General features: G+C 41.6%; 1 protein-coding gene across 1 annotated transcript in view; it reads left to right on the plus strand.

The window, feature by feature from the left end:
• The window catches only part of LOC134331883 (polyamine-modulated factor 1-binding protein 1), a 210,232-nt gene extending 191,840 nt beyond the window's left edge, over positions 1–18,392 (plus strand). Inside the window, exons 29-37 of the mRNA XM_063013419.1 lie at positions 1,216–1,383; positions 3,774–3,941; positions 5,296–5,442; positions 7,147–7,314; positions 7,494–7,666; positions 9,285–9,359; positions 9,444–9,537; positions 10,322–10,392; positions 17,461–18,392. Of these exons, the coding sequence (XP_062869489.1) occupies positions 1,216–1,383; positions 3,774–3,941; positions 5,296–5,442; positions 7,147–7,314; positions 7,494–7,666; positions 9,285–9,359; positions 9,444–9,537; positions 10,322–10,392; positions 17,461–17,536 (1,140 nt within the window). The 3' untranslated portion in view covers positions 17,537–18,392. The remainder of the gene's footprint in view (positions 1–1,215; positions 1,384–3,773; positions 3,942–5,295; positions 5,443–7,146; positions 7,315–7,493; positions 7,667–9,284; positions 9,360–9,443; positions 9,538–10,321; positions 10,393–17,460) is intronic.
• Positions 18,393–18,979: the final 587 nt, after the last annotated feature.

Below are 18,979 nucleotides of genomic sequence, written 5' to 3' on the forward strand. Positions count from 1 at the left end.
GACAATGGAACAATGTTAGTGGTTGTTGCTTCATATGCTATTTCTTCTAATGTAACTCCATAGGTCCATAGATGGAATTTTAAAATTATAGTAAACAACGGGGTGCCGTTGTTTACTATAATTTTAAAATTCCATCTATGTAAACAGTTACAAGTGGATACTCACAGTGCTATTAAGAAGTATTCAGATCCCTTGACTTTTTGTTGTGGATTTGATTTAAAATAGATAGAATTTTTATATTCATGTATTCATCAATCTACAATCTGCTTGGTATAAAGAAACTGTCTTGGCCAAGCGTCCACACAGACACGGATTGGCTGTGTCTGAGGGGGAAAGGCCGAACAAGTTCAAAGTCAAAAGTCAAAGTCTACTTTATTTTCAATACTGCAATATGTACAGGACATACAGAGGATTGAAATTACGTTACTCTCAGACCCATGGTGCAACAATAAACGTTAAATAAACACTACAAGTAAAGTATATGAAAAATATAATAATCTGTTTCCTCGGCTGCTCCCGTTAGGGGTCGCCGGCAGATCAGGATTCGCATTATTGATTTGGCACAGTTTTTACACCGGATGTCCTTCCTGACACAACCCTCCCTATTTATCCGGGCTTGGGACCAGTACTACAATGCACTGGTTTATACATCCTAGCAGCTAGGTACCTATAGGACAATTCAGTGTCGAACTCAGGACCTTCTTGCTGTGAGGCGACAGTGCTACCCTGTTAGCCACCGTGCCACCCATGAAAAATATAATAATAAACACACCATACGCAAAATATATACACACTGAAACTGGATGCTGAAAGGCACCTACATGAGTGATGGTTGATCTGTGGATAGTAACAAATGACTCTCCATAGGCGGTACTGCTTTCTGTGAGACCCTTTGTCTCTAAGTGTAAAGAAGTGGTCAGCATGGTTGGGTCCAGCAGAGGAAGTTGACTACATTGGGAATAATGGCAAAAAAGGATGTATATTTAGTAACTTAAAATGAAATACAACTGTTTAATTATACGTAGGGCCTTACTGAATTTACAGTTTACCGTTGGAATGCCTCATAGCGCGAATTAACCAGTAAACATAAAGCACCAAAATTTGACATTTTTTATTTGTGTACTGTTCAGTACACAAATAAAAAATGTCAAATTTTGGTTTGCCCTGTGCACCCCTATCGTTTTCTTGCTTAAAAACAGTTTTTATGTGGTTCAGCTGAAAGAACATGCTGCAGTGGCTCAGGCTCTTCGTATGGAGCTGGCACAGGAACAGGCCAGACAGCAGGAGCAGCTGGACTGGGCACAGAAGACATGCCACAGAGAGACCAGCCTAGAGATGGAGAGAGATCAGCTCAGGACTGACCTGGATGTAACAAGAAAACAGGTAGATACACATACAGATGTGCACAAAGTTTGAGAGACTTGGAAGATGCTAGCCCACTACATCTCAGATCCAGGGTTTGAATCCCTTGCATTGCTGTTGGCCAGTCAGGCATTTATTTACATACAGACATTGGCTGTGTCTGAGAAGGGGGGATGACCAAGGCCTCGCAATGGATTGGTGTCCTGTCTGAGGTATGTTACAGCGTTATGCCCAGTGATTCCAGATAAACCGGACCCACCGCAACCCTGACCAGGAGAAAGTGGTGGTGCAGCAGTAAATGTTGCTAGCCCACTACTGCTGGCATCCAGGGTTCAAATCCCCAGTGGTGCTATTGCCAGTTGGGTGTCTACATACAGAAATTAGGAGAAATTAGGAAGGCATACTACTAGTTGAATTACATTATATGCATTTTTATACAACCCCTTGTGAGTTTATATACACTATATGGACAAAAGTATTTGGACACCTGACCTTAAGCTTGTTGGACATTCCATTTAAAAAACAAAAGATATTAAAATAGACTGACCTCAATGTGATCTTTTTAGCTAGAACAACAACCATTATCTGACAAGCCTTCTCACAAGACTTTGATGTCTGTCTGTGGGAATTTCAGTCAATATAGCATTTAAATAGCTGGGCACTAATGTTGGTCAGGAAAGCCTCACTTGTTGTTCCAGTTTATTCCAAAGCGTTTCAGTGGGGCTGAGGTCAGGACTCTGGAGTTCTTTTAAACCAAGCTTTTCTTCATGTCTTTATAGATCTTGCTTTTGTCCATATAGTGTATGTACTTTTCTGCTCCTGCAGATCATTTCAATAATTCAGTCTCAAAAAAATAAATCAAAATCCAAAGACTGGCACAAAATACAACATACTGCCAAAAATATGTGAACTCCCCTACCATTTATTAAGTTTGACTGTTTTAGCCACATTCATTAATACCAGGCGTTTGAAATTCGATTTGGGAAGAACCCTTGACTGTACCCCAGTACACAAAGCAATATCCATAAATACACAGGGTGTATTTGAAAACCTAGAGAGCGCTCTACATAGACAGCATTTTGCGTCATCCTATGTGCGCCCCCGAGAAGTAGGCTGTTCGAATTCTTAGATGCCTTAAAATGCTTCCTAATAAGATATCTTAAATTTGACTGGTATTTTAAGTGAATAATAAGGAAGCATCCGATGCTGCCTTAGTGTTGAAGGCAATCCCAGCATTCAGTGCGGCACAACTTTTCTCACAAAAAAATTACAAGTATAGTGGACGGATGCGGAGGAACAAATATATACAGAGTTATTTTCAAACGTAAATAAATTATTATTGATTTTTAATTTGTATAAACTTGCACAAGTGTTAAACGTTTTCGGTACACGGAGGGAGATATGAATAGCATGAGGCTAACTGTGTTAGCTTAGTAAGTGAAAACTGATGGAATCGCTGACTAAGTAGTGTGTCTGAATAACCTGACTTATAAGTCGATGACTTATTAGAATCCTCTCTATTGAGGCAGCTGCCTATGTAGGCAGTAAGACAGCAAGGCAGCTCACTAGGTTTTCGAACACACCCATAGTCTGACAACTGTAAATAGCTCTGACTTTAAATTCCATTGAGCGCAATTGGGATGAATTGGAACATCGACGGTGGGTCAGTGGTCTATTATGCTGAGATCCTGGTTTGAATCTCAGCAGTCCTGGCCGTCTACACAGACACAGTTGGCTGTGTCTGAGTCCTGCGATGGTTTGACGCCCCGTCCAGGGAGTTCCTACTTTGCGCCTAATTTTTCTTAATGAAACTATATTGAAAATATATGGCTTGGAGACGATTAGATGCCGTGCAATTTCGTTAGCATCTTAGATGCTTATCAGATTGCTTTGCAGGGATCCAGCTGTTCCACTGTACGACCTCAGCATTTTTTATCCCAAATCAATTAGTTTCCTCTAGAATCCATGCATCAAAACATAGTAATTACTTCCAAACCTCCTAGGAAATGATTAAGCTAAATGTGACCCAGACCTGCACAAATCATGAAGAAATGGAATTTTACTTCTCTTCACTCTGAAGGAATGTCAGCACGAAGTACGGCGATCAGCGAACTGTGCGACAGTGTGAAACCTAGATCTAAACACATTCCCCATCTCTAATAGGTGTAACAGATCTGATACAGCTCCTCGCTAAATTACATTCGGAAATTAATCTCCCTAATTCCAGTTTAATATCCGTCATGCATATGGAAGTCTATCTTCTCACCCGGCTTCTCACTAATCTCCCTGCAGCGGCTTCTACGGTGTCAGCTTTATCTAATGTTCTGATATCTGCACTGTTACACGTGATTAAAACTGATGATGCGCTGTGTGGGACCGTCAGATGTCTTTTACTTTGTGTGTGTGTGTAGCTGAATGAGCAAGACAGGCAGGTGAACATACTGCAGGAGCGTGTGTGTGAGCTACAGAGAGCCACTCTCAGGCTGGAGGCGAACGAAGACGACCAGAAGGTTCAGCTACAGCGTCGCACGAGAGAGCTACAGAACCGAGACGCTCGCATCGACACACTCACCCAGGAGGTCAGCAGCCTGATTTAAGGATTCATCTGACATATCTGTGAACAAATTTAGGCATACAGTGGTACCTTGTAACTCGACGTCCCCTAAACTCGAAATCTTTGAAACTCGACGCCCTTTGTCTAGAAATTTGTATCTTTAAACTCGACGTTTCCCTTAAACTCGGCATGGCTGCGATTGTCGCTTTGTTCAGCGCTTGGCTTGAGTGGGTCGTAAAATGCCATCAAAGTGCGAATATGAGATGAATCTACATTTGTGTGGAATAACCATCAGATTCACTCTAAAAGCTCCACAGATGTGTTTAGCTGGATCTTCCTTACTGCTCGGGGTTCTGTGAAATTGTAAGAATCAGCTTTTCAGAGAGAGTCTAAAATACTTATTGTTAAATAAAAAAGCTTTATTATTAAAAGTATTAAAAGAACGACATAGAAACACTAATCCTCTCTTAATTAGTATTGCACATGAGTTCTCTCCACTAATGAAATTCCTCGCTCATTATTTTAGTACAATAATTCAAGTTAAGCTTTGTGTGCCAGCAAACTCAATAGCAAATATTCAGCTAGTGCACCAGCGCTAAGATTCTGAACTCCTGGGTTCAAAACTCGGCGTTGCCACCGGTCGGCTGGGCGTATCTAGCGGGCATAATTGGCAGGGTCTGCAGAAAGGGATGACCGGATGAATATGTGGGTGGGGTCTTCAAACGTTGTGTAAGGACCCTGATTGGCGGATAGAGGCGCCTGTGCAAAGTGCCTGGGTGGAGAAGGGTTTTGTTAAGGGCTGCGGAGGAGGCGTGACCAGCAATATACCCTCCTCAACTGCCAAAAAATCAGGGATCCCCAGCAGCGGAAGACAAATTAACTACACTAAAGAATTGGGAGAAAATGGAAGAAAAACGCATTATATATATACAGTATATATATATACAAAAATAATAACTTAGCATTAAAGTGCAGCTGTAAGAATTTGTGCCCTTTCACTCAAAACAGTGTTGGAGGCCTGACTAATAGTTGATCCTACAGATGTTTATTGGGGTTTAAGTATATGACACTGTGCCTTGCTTTATGCACAGGGGTACACTCATGCCGCAACAGGAAAGGGCTCTCCCCAAACTGTTTACTTGTGTTGGAAGAACTGTTTACTTGTGTTTACTAATGTTGGAAAGACTTGGTAGCCTTTTGGTAGCTTACTGGTATCAGTGGTAGCTTAAAGCTGAAGGTACTGGACTAATCAGCATTAGAATGATGCTGGTTCAACTGTTGGGCCCCTGAGCAACACTGGTAGCATCAATACCGATCATACTCTATATTTGCACACTAATAGAACCAATCCGTCCTCTGACCTCTGTGTATTCACACAGCTAGACGAGCGGAAGCTGGAAATGGCCCGTCTGCAGCAGCAGTTGGTGCGGCAGCAGGAAGAGCAGACGGCTCTGACGGAAAGGAACACGCAGCTGACTACAGAACTGCAGAAGCTGCACAGTGAGAGTAAGATCTGTCAGGACGAGGTGAGTTGGAGTAGCAGCACCGCTCTTAATCTAGCACAATCTGTCAAAACTGAAGCGCGTAACGATGTGCCTGGCCTGACTGAGCTCTTCTCTTTCCCCGTACTCCCTGCTTAACTGTGGGTCCTAGTGCAATCCAGTCAGTTCAGTCATCAGGACCCATCTCTTTCTCTTCATTTCAGCCTATCAGCCTTGTCGTCATCCTGCTGAAGTGCTGTCTGTGCTGCTTGTGCTGTATGCTAGTCGGCTCACTGTCTGACCCTTTTTAATTGGTTGAGGAAAACCAACTTTGTCATTTTGTGGTCACCAAACTGTTTAGGCTAAAAAAAAAAGCAGGTGCAAATGCTCATCCGAACCTGTTTTTTCCCCTTTTTCCTGACTGCGGGAATAATGATCATTCCTAGATACAGAATGTGTGCTGTGCCGTGTGCCAGTTGTCTGTTTTTGGTTTTGCCTTTTGAAAATAATTGCTTCTGCTGCAGCACTATCAGTGCAAAGCTGGTAACCAATTATTGCCGGTTGGATCCAAATCATCGTTGGACCCTCTGTTGTGCCCAACATAGCCAGGTTTTCTATGCTTGTGCTTCTGCCTCATCACCACGTATTACTGCGTACACCATACAGACACACACTATGCTCTCTACTTTAATTGTCTTTGCTGTTTTCATTACCTATATTGGCTCTATTCTGCATGGCATGTGCTCAGGGCTTGTGTAAAGGTCATTAGGAGCCGTTCTCAATGCTCTCCCACTCTCATTCTTACACAGACATGTCTGACTATCCAACGGATGAGTCTTTTATTTCTTTTTTTTCATCAACTTAGAAACACGCGCTTATATGAGTCATTTTTCAGATCAGTCATTGCAAAATAAACTTATTTCCAATGACCAATGAATGTATGTTTGTATATATATATATACAAGGCATAACATTATGACCACTGACAGGTGAAGTGAATAACACTGACTATCTCTTCGTCATGGCACCTGTTAGTGGGTGGGATATATTAGGCAGCAAGTGAACATTTTATCCTCAAAGTTGATGTTAGAAGCAGGAAAAATGGACGAGCGTAAGGATCTGAGCGAGTTTGACAAGGGCCAAATTGTGATGGCTAGACGACTGGGTCAGAGCATCTCCAAAACTGCAGCTCTTGTGGGGTGTTCCCGGTCTGCAGTGGTCAGTATCTATCAAAAGTGGTCCAAGGAAGGAACAGTGGTAAACCGACGTCAGGGTCATGGGCGACCAAGGCTCATTGATGCACGTGGGGAGCGAAAGCTGGCCCATGTGGTCTGCTGCTAACATCTTGGTGCCAGATACCACAGCACACCTTCAAGGGTCTAGTGGGTTGGGACTGTTGGCAGCAAAAAGGGGACCAACACAATATTAGGAAGGTGGTCATAATGTTATGCCTAATCAATATATACTGTCTATTATGCTAGCTTGTCACCCAGGTTTGAATCTCAGCAGTGCTATCAATCGGCCAGGCATCTACATAAACATGATCGCTATATCTAAGGGCGGGGATCACGGAAGACTTGTGATTGATTGGTGCCCTGTCCAGGTTTTTCCTGCCACGCACCCAATGTTTCCCAATAGAACCAATGTTGCTGTGGATCTGATAAAAATGAAATCAGTTATGAAATGAATTATTATTTAGGTCAGATCACATGATGCAAAAAAACCTTTCTTTGATGCACTGTCTTCCAGTCTCGGACGTTCGAGGGGCGGCTGGCAGAGGTGAATGTTCAGCTAGGGCGCTCTGATCTGTGGGGTCAGAAGCAGCTGGCCACCCTACAGTCAAGAGAGGAGGAGCTGGTACTTCTGAAGGTTGAAATGAACACCTTGCGAGAGAGCTACCACTCCAAAGTAGCACAGGTCAGCACACACACAAACACACACATACAGTCAGTAAGTGTATACCCAAAAAGTTAATCTTTATGGTAGATGCAGCTTTTAAAATAAATAATGAATGTACAAACAGGGTGGTGTACCTAATAAAGTGCCATACATACACACACATGCTTACTGTTCTATGTGTCGTTGTTTATGCTAAGGTTGAGAACTTACACACTCAGATGGCCTCTCTGGAGCACAAGAACACAACAGCCGTAAATGAAGTGGAGGTTCTAAGACAGGCACTGAGTGACGCTCGCGGTGACAGTTCCCGCCTGCACAGAGAGAGTGAACTGGTGGTCACCAACGTCAATCAGTGGGTCAAAGAGCAGAAGTAAGTCAACATAACATATACTACTGGACACACAAATTCTGAAACTGTATTTCAATAGCTACTGTCACATCTTGCTCTTAAAAATGATAAAAATGGCAGTAAAACCCTGTGGACACCCCTTCAATTGAACATGTTGAACCAGATGTTGAGTTCCGAATGATTCAGAAAATCCTGCTCACAAATCGAGATCCGTAAAGACATGCTTTGGTGAGCTTGGTGGGAAGAAACTTTAGTGCCAAGTTGACTGCAAGCCAGGTCTACTCACCAAAAACTGATTGACCTCACAAATGCTCCTTAGACAGATGTCCATGCTTTGGTAATGGAATGTCCAACAAACCTAGTGTAAGATGTCCACATTCTTTTGACCATACAGTTTTGTACCATGACAAAGGAAATCCTGGATGTTCTCTGACATTGCCCTGCCATTTTTATGTCAAAACCTCAATAAACAGAACATTCCAGAAAAGGGAAATTATCACATGTCTCTTTTTTAAATACTTTATTGTCATCAAAGCAGAAAAATAGTAAGTAGTAGGGCTGGCCCCGATTCGATACTCTGTATCTGTATCAGTCCGATATTGGCCCAAATCACTGGATTGGATATCGGAAGAAAAAAAAAAACGTGTAATCCCATTGATACTGTTGCTTAATGTAAATAACACTTAATGTGAATGAGGCCATTCAGAAATTAAAACACACTGATCTACTTAAACTTTTAGCATTTAAAAAAATCATCTACTACTGCCACATCCAAACACACTGTTTTACAGCGTGTCGTCCAAAGTGTCTACAAATTTCGTTGAGGATGTGAGAGATCTCCCAGCCGGGACAAGATACATTTGTTTATTTTTTATTATTTAATTGTTTCATTTTTATTGTTTATACATAATTTCTTTTTTGCTGCCTCTTCAAGGTGTAGACTTAAGAGTTGACAGATCTAGAATTTTAGATTAAAATTATTACTTAGTTGTTAAATACAGATAAAGTTGCACTTAAAATTGTATTTTAAATGTTTGTACGGTGCTGTTAAACAAGCCAAAAATGCTGCTAAATGTTCTGTGTGTGAAAGTTACAATAAAAACAGCAGTTTTACATAAGTATGATGTTGTAGGTTCTGTATTTATTTCTTTAGAATATTAGTTTCACAGTCTGAGCATTGTTATTTAGATAGCTAGTTTAACCATGGTGCAACCATGGTATTATTACTGCTTAGTTGTTTGAGAGGAGAAATGACGGTATTGGATTGGTATCGGCAGATACTCAATTTGCAGTATCGGTATCAGACATTAAAAAGTGGTATCGAGCCAGCCCTAGTAAGTAGTTGAAGTTTGCAGTCCAGTATTCACAAAATTTGTCATGTCCTTGAAGAAGTCTGGAATACAATGCTGTAGATCGTGGAAAATTGTCCATAAATAAACAAATAGGCTTGTGAAATTAAGGCAAATACCTTAATATTGTTTCTGTTGTTTGCTTCTCTTAGGATAGTACCGGTTCGCATTACTTGTTTAAGCTGATCAGCTGCTCCTTTAATAGCTATGATTTGCCTGACCAAGCTTCTTTCCTTTGCTTTAAGTCCCACAATGCGCTGAAACAGCTGCATCCTTACTTCTCTCACCAGACAGGCTAACGAGAAGCTCGGACTGAAAATGAAAGAACAGAGCAAGAAGATTATTCACCTTACAGCTGAAAAAGAGTAAGGACTGGTGTTAATTTGGTTTGGATTTTTTTCTACGTAAAGATGAGTGTGTACATTGTAAAGGAAACTTGTTTTTTTCAGTCATCTGCAAGAGAATGTGGAAAAAATGCAGGCGGAGATCTGGAGGCTTCAGGTAGAACTGGATGAGCAAAGGATGGAATCGGAGAGATGCAGGGTATATCACGTCTTAATTTTTTATAAGACAGTTTAAAAGCAGGTATAAATAAGCAGGGGAAAAGTTGCTTACTGGCAAATTGGTCACTTGGTCACTAGTGTGGTCTGTGGATGATGGCATCTTCACTTTATTGGGCTACCTTTTTCTGTAGAACATGAGATTTTATACCATTTGAATGACAGTTTGCCAGGTGCACCCAACCAGCCAAATGTCACTCTTATGTATTGATATTTATAGTATGGCACAGCAGAATGCGTCCTGAGGACCTGGGTCCAGTCCTCACATCAGTCACTGTCTACTTTTGATTGTTTCTATCCATGTCTGCTTATATGTTTTCTGAGTACTCACATGCATTCATGACATGCATAAGGTGGATTGGTTTCTTAAGATTGTCTTGTACAACTGGACGGTTAAGTTTGGGCTATCAATCAAAAGGCTGACAGTTTGAATCTTGGCTCTGTAGCCATTGTTGGGCCCTTGAGCCAGGTCCTTAACCCTTTCGGGTCCAGGGGCGGCATACTATGAGCAGCTGACCCTGCTCTCTGACCCCAGCTTCCAAACAAGCTGGCATATGCGGAAAAAGAATTTTGTTGTACTGTACACATGTATGTACATATGACAAATAAAGACATTCTTCTTCACATGAGTGAGTGATTGTGTGACTGTGTGTCTTATGATGTACTGTCACCCTATCCAGGTGGTTTTTCAACTCGCAAATAAATGTGTTAATAGTCGTCATAGTTAGGTTAAGCCTAATGTCTTGAGGTTTATGGGTTTGTTGAAGGTCCTTCAAGACCAAAACCCAAGCTGCCAGAGGAGCCCAGCGCCGCTACATGAGCATCAGCACACTGCAATGTAAGTTTTGACACACTTTCATGTCTTTGTTTTAAAATTTAAGAAAAGTTAAATGGATTTCTTTTCAGAAAGAATAAATAATTAGAGATCGCTACAAGAGCAATTACATTTCCAATACTCTTTGGGTGTTATTGTCCCCAATCATCACTAGGTGGGAGCAGCGTCTCGTTGCAGTGAAAAAAGCTCAGGATTCACACTGATTTTCCATTCTATAGTTATTCTTTTTTAAATCCCCCCACCCTAATAGAAACTATACAATATATTAAAAAGTAACAGATATAAATATAAATATATACATAAAAATTTTTCTTACTTATGTAACTGTGGGAATTTGTGCCCATTTTGTCAAAAGAGCATTTGTTTAGACATTAGCTTAGGATGTTCGGATTTGTTCCAGAGGTGGTCAGGGCTTTGTGCAGACCACCAGTGCTACCAGATGTTGTCATGGATTAGGCTTTGTGCACGGTAGCACAGTCATGCTGGAACAGAAGGTCCTCTCCAAAATGTAAAAGCACTGGATTATTTTCTGTTAGCACCTGTTAGAAATGGGTGGATCTGAAACACTTGACCATATTTTTGATTATATAGTGTATACTATTACTGACAATAAATGTTATAGCCTCAGTGACATTTTTTTTTTGTTTGTTTGTTTGTTTTTTTTCCCCTTTTTCTCCCCCTTTAGTGCATCCAATTGTTCAATTTGCATCGTGCTTCCTCTCTGTCTATGCCGAACCCTGCCCTGACAGAGGAGATCTGTCCCCTCCGAAACACTGGCAGCAGCCGGATGCATCTTTGCCACCCACACATCGATGAGTTTGGCGCCACCTAGCGTTGCATGCGGAGAGACACACCCTAAGGGCACTCTTCCTCATCACTTGTGTAGGCGCCTCTTAATCAGCCGGCAGAGGTCGTAATCGCATTCTGACAGAGAGAGACCCACCCCCTCCGGTCTCCAATCCCACCCCCCACCTGAACAACAGGCCAATCGTTGTTCATATAGTCGCCCAGCCTACGACCGGCTGAAGGCAGAGCTGGATTCGAAACGAAACTTTCGAAATCCAGCTCTGGTTGCAGCGCGTGTTTTTACCTCTCAGTGACATTTGATAATATTAACGGATGACCACATTTACAGGGATCTGTTTGATCGTTCATCAGTGCCACTCTGATTTCATGTACCAGGGCCGAGGTGTTTCCTTATGAGTCTGTGACACTTTCATTAGGTGTCTGTCTTGCTCTCTTCCCTCAGCGATAACCAGGCCGGTAATGAGATGAGATTGGGATAATAATTCCGTCGGCTGTGGAGAATAGTTGTCTTACAGTCAGAGCAGCTCTCTGTGTCTGTTAGCCAGCTCATTCTGTGCAGCCTGGCCTCTCGCTGTAAAATGATCCAGCTCTGTGGCCACAGGCCTATCATCCCTAATAGAGTGTGATATGATTTTCCAATGGGAAATTGAAAAGAGAAAGTTTGGAGGAACTTTTATGGCACGGCACAGGCAATGAGTATTTTTTATAAGTCCAGCTGAATCCATTCTCCACTCTCGGTTTCCCTCAGTGCTTGGTGCCAGGTTCATTGACTGTCGCATCACCTCCTGTCTCCGCTCACACCATCCTCGCTGCCTCATAGCCATGTAAATGTCATAGCTGTTGGAAAAGTGCTGCGCTGCTTTACTGTACCGTCCTGAGTTCTGCTGTTTGTAGGATCTCAGCTGAAGAAGAGTTGACAGGATGGTTACTGGAGCATCAAGTGCATAATTGCCCTGGAGAGCAAGGTTCTCTTGACTAATCATTCAGAAAGAGACAGAAACCACCGGGCACACACACACCCACACATCCACACTTGTGCTCAGCTCATTTGCTGTGGCTGTAAAACTAAATGAAGCTCAGCTAATGGTGTAGGACATGCAGAAAGCCTGCAGGCCTGTAAATGAAGAACAAGAAAATAAAGGCAAACAAATAAATAAGGAAAGGAAGAGGTCTGTTTCCATTCTGATTTTTTTATTTTTTATTTTACACTGGTATGTGGGCCCCTGGTGATTTACATGACCTTGGAACTTAACCTTTTGCAAATGCATACCACTCCAACCATGAGAACGTCCTCCCTGTCCCCGATTACTCAGGATCAATTCTATGCTGGCGAAATCATTGCAGGGTTGCCCGACTCAATTGCGCAACTCTTAACTCGTCTCTGAGGCTGTGATCACATGATCATGACACAACAAAGAGGTGCAGCGTACCTAGCCTCCTCTCTATTCTAATTGAGTCTACTTGAACTCTGACCCAATTGACTGTATCCTTCTCCATACCACATGTATCAGTTGAAATGTACCACACTGATTGGGGTGCTAGATCATTTTCAGCACTACAGCGCCACTGATGTGGTAATTACATGGTAGTGTGCAACAGGTACAGCAGTGTTGGTGGGATTTTGAATCTTAATGTCAATTCTGATAGAAGAATAGTGCTCAAACCTAAAATTCAGTAGATGTGTTAAGAAAGAGTCTACTGCTAAAAGACTACAGGAATATTTACACACTTTGTGCTCTAGTCTTTAACTGTACACCTACAACCAGCTCTAACAGGCTATTTGTTCCTAATAAAGAGGCCAGTAGGTTTAAAAAGAGTTTAAAAATCTCAACAACACTGCTGCACCTGATATCCTAGTTCCAGAACAACTCACACTACCTTGTTAATACCATGTTAGTGCCCTAACATGGTCCATCATCTGGGTATTGGGAGTCCCTTTCCGTGTATAAATGGGGTACAGGGGATTGACCAAATACAGAGCAACAAATGGGCTACAGTCAGTGGTTATATACCCACAGTGTTTTATTGGTATAGCTTATTAAATGACAAAATCAATAAATGGAAGTACCACACCAGGTGTATCTAATATGAGCGAACAGAACTTAATTTAACTATCATTTATTCATATATTAACTGATCAGCCATAACATTAAAACCACCTCCTTGTTTCTACACTCACTGTTCATTTTATCAGCTCCACTTACCATATAGAAGCACTTTGTAGTTCTACAATAACTGACTGTAGTCCATCTGTTTCTCTACATACTTTTTAGCCTGCTTTCACCCTGTTCTTCAATGCTCAGGACCACCACAGAGCAGGTATTATTTAGGTGGTGGATCATTCTCAGCACTGCAGTGACAATGACATGGTGGTGGTGTGTTAGTGTGTGTTGTGCTGGTATGAGTGGATCAGACACAGCAGCGCTGCTGGAGTTTTTAAATACCGTGTCCACTCACTGTCCACTCTATTAGACACTCCTACCTAGTTGGTCCACCTTGTAGATGTAAAGACAGAGACGATCGCTCATCTATTGCTGCTGTTTGAGTTGGTCATCTTCTAGACCTTCATCAGTGGTCACAGGACGCTGCCCACAGGGCACTGTTGGCTGGATGTTTTTGGTTGGTGGACTATTCTCAGTCCAGCAGTGACAGTGAGGTGTTTAAAAACTCCATCAGCATTGCTGTCTTATCCACACATACCAGCACAACACACACTAACACACCACCACCATGTCAGTGTCACTGCAGTGCTGAGAATGATCCACCACCCAAATAATACCTGCTCTGTAGTGGTCCTGTGGGGGTCCTGACCATTGAAGAACAGAATGGAGGTGGTCATAATGTTATTATTATTTTATAATTTTTCTTTTATTAGTGTGGGCAAAAGGCAGGAAACATACATCACAGTAGGTGCAACTGGCCTGTCTGCATGTCTTTGGACTTGTGGGAGGAAACCCACACGGACACAGGGCGAACATACAAACTCCACACAATGATGACCCTGGCTGCCCGGCCAGGGAATCAATCGAATCCAGGCCCCTTTCTTGCTGTGAGGCGACAGCGCTACCCACAGCACCATCGTGCCGCCCTGAGCTTCTTCCCAATGTTCACATTTTTAAAGAGCAATAAAAGAACATTGCTTTCATAAAAATGCATTCTACCAAAACCCAGCTAGCTATTCATTAGCACTTTGCTGGTTCTGGTTCACTTGTTGTTACGTCCCCTGGAAGATAGAAAGCCTGCCACGTTTATTTGGATACCAGGGAACGAAACATTCATATTATACGCTATTCCAAGCAGAAGTTATCTAGATGCGGCGTAAATGGTACTTGAGATTAGATTTTCACAGCAGATTGCTGTTATTAGCCGAGAAAAAGGGGCAAAAATCGGCAGCCATCTTCCTGGGAGGCAATCTATTTTCTTTTCACACAAGGCTGCTGCGCTTCCGCGGGTTTTTAATGCGCTGGAGCAAAAGTGCTTTAGTCCACAACCTTTCACGCCTTTACTTCCGTTTATGTGAGTCATTAATAGGTTTGATTTGCCTTTGAAAGCCTAGTTTGCTACCTTTCACCTCGAGACCTTTTGACCCTACGACCTAGCGTAGTTTCCCTGTAGGATTACATGCTATAGGTGGCAGCCATATAAATCACCGCAGCTACTTGGATGTACACTGTATGGCCAAATGTATGTGGACACCTGTCCATCAACCTGTTGAAAATCCCATTCTAAACCTGGGCATTATTATGAAGTTGATTATGGTGTCACGTGCAGCTGGTATATCTGGGATTACTTTACAAATGTGTCTCAATCAGCACAAATAGTAGCCTCGCCATTGCTCCAAATGATCTGAGCTCCCTATATAGTATAGAAGACGGGATTCAGAACACACCAGCTGTCTTTTGGTCAACATTCAACCTGATACAGTGAGTTTTATGCTGATATTTTATGAATGTGATGCTCCTAAGGAATTTGATTTTTTTTTTTTTTTTTTTTTGTATTTTGTTCATGCATTTTTTTCCCTTTTTTCTCCCGATTTATAGCGCGTGCCAATCACCGCTCTGATTGAGGAGAACAAAGCTAACCCACGCCCCCTCCGACACGTGGGCAGCAGCCGTATGCATTTTGTCACCTACACTTTGACGAGTGCAATGCAGATCAGCACTGTGTACGGAGAGACACACCCTGACAGCACTCTTTTCCCGTCTCCGTGCAGGCGCCATCAATCAGCCAGCAGAGGTCGTAGTTGCATCAGTTATGAGAGAGTCCCTCTCCGGCTTTTTAATATCCCACCCCTATCTGAACAACAGGCCCAATCGTCGTTCATGTGGCTGCTCAGCCCAGCCGGCAGGCAGAGCTGAGATTCGATACGATGTATTCGAGAACCCAGCTCTGGTGTGCTAGCGTGTGTTTTTACCGCGAGTGGCGAATTTAATTTATTTTAATATTTGCAATCTTAAGTTTTCTCAAGTAAATAAGTGCAGATTTCATTGCACATTAGGGGCTCTAAATTAAGTTTAAAAAAAACACAGCTAATGAAATTATGCAATGTCAAAAACTTTAATTATTCATTTGCAATATTTGAACTTTGTGTGTAATATTTGGAAAAAGACAGCCAAGGGCTGGGTCATGGGTGTATCAGGCCTAGAATTTGCCATGTTCTCAGAACTTAGAACTTAACCCTGCCTTATTGTACAGCATGCTCATTTGCAATGCTGCATAAGGTGATGATCGCTTATTTGTTCTCCATGGAAATCCTCTCGGACATTAAAATGATTGACTTGTATCAGACGTGGTGCATTTATTAAGCACTACTTGATAAGCTCATTTCCCTGGGTGTCCATTAGTACCTGATTCTCACTCCTCGAATTTATAATGTGGTACGGCTGTGGGTTGTTATTCATGCGTCTAATTATTTTTCAAGCTAATTATGTGTGTGAATCATTTTAAATGCACAAAGTATTAGCAAGGCTATCAGGGTAGTCAACAAACCAATTGAGTATACAAAGCTGCCAGATAGAATGACAAGGTCTGAAACTGTGGACCGTAGGGATGCTTGGTTTGTTAATTAGCTTAATTGTTTTTCTTCAAGCCTATGCTACAGAGAGCCCATTATACCTGAGAACTGATTATCTCTCAGGTGACCTCTGACCATTTGCATTTGTTGCCAGCAGTCATGTGGCCTCGTGTGCTCCCCGAGATCCAGAGTGCTTTAGGAAGGTACAGGGGAGGAGCAGAGTAGAGGAGAAACCAAACTGTGCTGGAGGGGTAGATCAGGGACAATATTTCACCAACATGAAGCATTCAGGGTGCTCAACTCTGACCTCTGACTATGGGATGAATTGCAAACCAGATCTTCATGTCCAGCATTCTCAGTGTGGAGGCTGGTATAGCCACAAGGGGGTTGACATTAATGCCTATTGTTTTGGAATTGGATGTCCAACAACCTCAGTCAGGTGTCCTGATTGCTATACAGTGGGTCTGTCTAAAAACCTAGTGTGCGGCCTTGCTGCCTACTGCCTACCTAGGCAGCTGCCTAAGTAGAGAGGATTTTAGTAAGACATCAAACTCATATGGCAGATTTTTCAGGCACACTACTTAGATAGCGATCACGTCACCACAGTTTTTGCTAAGCTAACACAGTTAGCCTCAGGCCATTCAAACCAGAGGCAGAGGAGGCACAACCCACTAGCATGCCAGCTAACATCTCCTTCTGTGTATCAAAAAACCAATTTATTTACATTTGAAAAGAACTTCATTTGTTACTCCACATTTGTCCGCCATATTTGTCATTTTTTGTGAGAAAAGTTGTGCCGCACTGAATGATGGGATTGCCTTCACTGCTAAGGAAGCATCGAATGCTCCCTCATTATTCAGTCAGATTATCACTTAGAATTAAGGCACTTTAGTAGGCAGCATTTTAAGGAATGTAAGAATTTAGACAGCTTTCTTCTCGGTAGCGCATAGAATGATGTAAAATGCGTCTTTGTAGAGAGATCACTAGGTTTTCAGACAGACCCAGTGTACATTAGGACATGTAGGCACCATTTCAACACATTACTATTGTTTTACCATTTAATTGCCTACCTGTTACTACAACATCTACCGAATTATATAATGCCATCTTCTTTGTTGGTAGGTTCAAAACCATATTATTTGTTGGTAGGTTCTTACCATATTATTACCATGTTATTACCTACCTATATTACCTACCAGCCCATTTTTACCTATTGAGGATAATCTTGTTGGGTTCTTGCTGTATTGCAGATCTGGAATGTTCAGCCCCTATAAGGAGAAGCAGAGCGGGAAGAAGACTCTGGCTGCAAGACTGGATTTGAGCTGAGCTGTGGGTGCAGAGCTGTGCCCTCTACCACCTTTGCTGTCAAGGTGGCATGCAGAGTAGCTCAGATGGGACTGGAGAGGGGGTCCTAATACAGGACACATCACTGGAGGTTTAAACCACAGCTTCTACAACATAAAGCACAATGATGCTGCAATCTCAGGGATTCTCTGACCCAGCACTGGAACTCAGTTTACAATATAGGATTTTTGAAGTGGACTTTACTTTTTACTGTTTATTTATACTGGAATTTTATGAACTTGAGAAGCTTGAATATCATTATGATTTTATTCTGAATGATACATAAGATTATGTTGTATATATATATATATATATATATATATATATATATATATGTTGGTGTGTGTGTGTGTGTGTGTGTGTGTGCTTATGAAAAAAATTGTAATTTACAGAGGCAGTGAGTCTAAATTGTTTTGATCCAAGGTAGGTGAAAATAGTTTTTTTCTAGTTGCTCTTGCAGTAATGTTTCTATATGGTTACTTATGTAAGCAGTAAAACAGTAAAATAAATGTGTGTGATATTTAAATAAAATCATAGGTGTGATTTGGTCATAGACACAAGCAGAAGGCAAGTACCCTGATGCATAAATTAATGCAGGATGTGTCATATAAAATAATGTGTGTTCTAACCTAGGTCTGTTTACCTTACATAATAATAATAATAATGAGGAACCTCGATTTTATAGACTAAAGGAGGGAGCACTGGTTTGTAAAATGCACTAAGGTCCACCAAAGTGCTAAACATGCACATATGATGAGCAGTAAAATGAACAACATAAATAGATATGTAAACATGTAATGTAAATCCTGTAAATAAATAATAAAATTGGTCTACTGTACTACTGGGGAGAAATTTCATTTACCTTGCTGTGATCGTATGGTGGGGACTCAGATTATCTATTAGAATATATTATGGTGGCAAAAATGAAGCATAAAACAGAGAAGGCGAGAACATAGCAAGCCTCCTGGCAAAACAAAGCCTATCACTCATGTAAACAGAGAGACGTGCGTTGTCTTGGTACACTTCTCAGTGGAACATTAAATAATTGGACTGGACATTCAGTTTTCCAGCTTTTATCCATTAAATGGAGGTCCGTTAAATTGAGGTTCCTCTATAATAATAATAACAAGAAAAAGAAATATCAGATTGCTTGGGTGGTGCAGCTGTAAAATATGCTACCACAGATGCTATCAGGTTCATTTTGTAGTTCAGACACTGTAAAGTCTGAGGTCATGTTGCTGTTCACATTATTATTTTAATTTCTTTTGGTTGTATACTGTTAGGGGTCGCCACAGCAGATCATCAGTCTGGTAAAATTTTAGCTTTTCACAAGATTGTAAAAGATCCCTAAGGGAATTTGGAATAAGAAGTGGAGCTTACTTTATGCTGGAAAAGAAGGGGGCCTTTCTCAAATTATTGCCCAAA

This window comes from Trichomycterus rosablanca, chromosome 17, assembly GCF_030014385.1.
Source record: "Trichomycterus rosablanca isolate fTriRos1 chromosome 17, fTriRos1.hap1, whole genome shotgun sequence".
Lineage (NCBI taxonomy): Eukaryota > Metazoa > Chordata > Actinopteri > Siluriformes > Trichomycteridae > Trichomycterus > Trichomycterus rosablanca.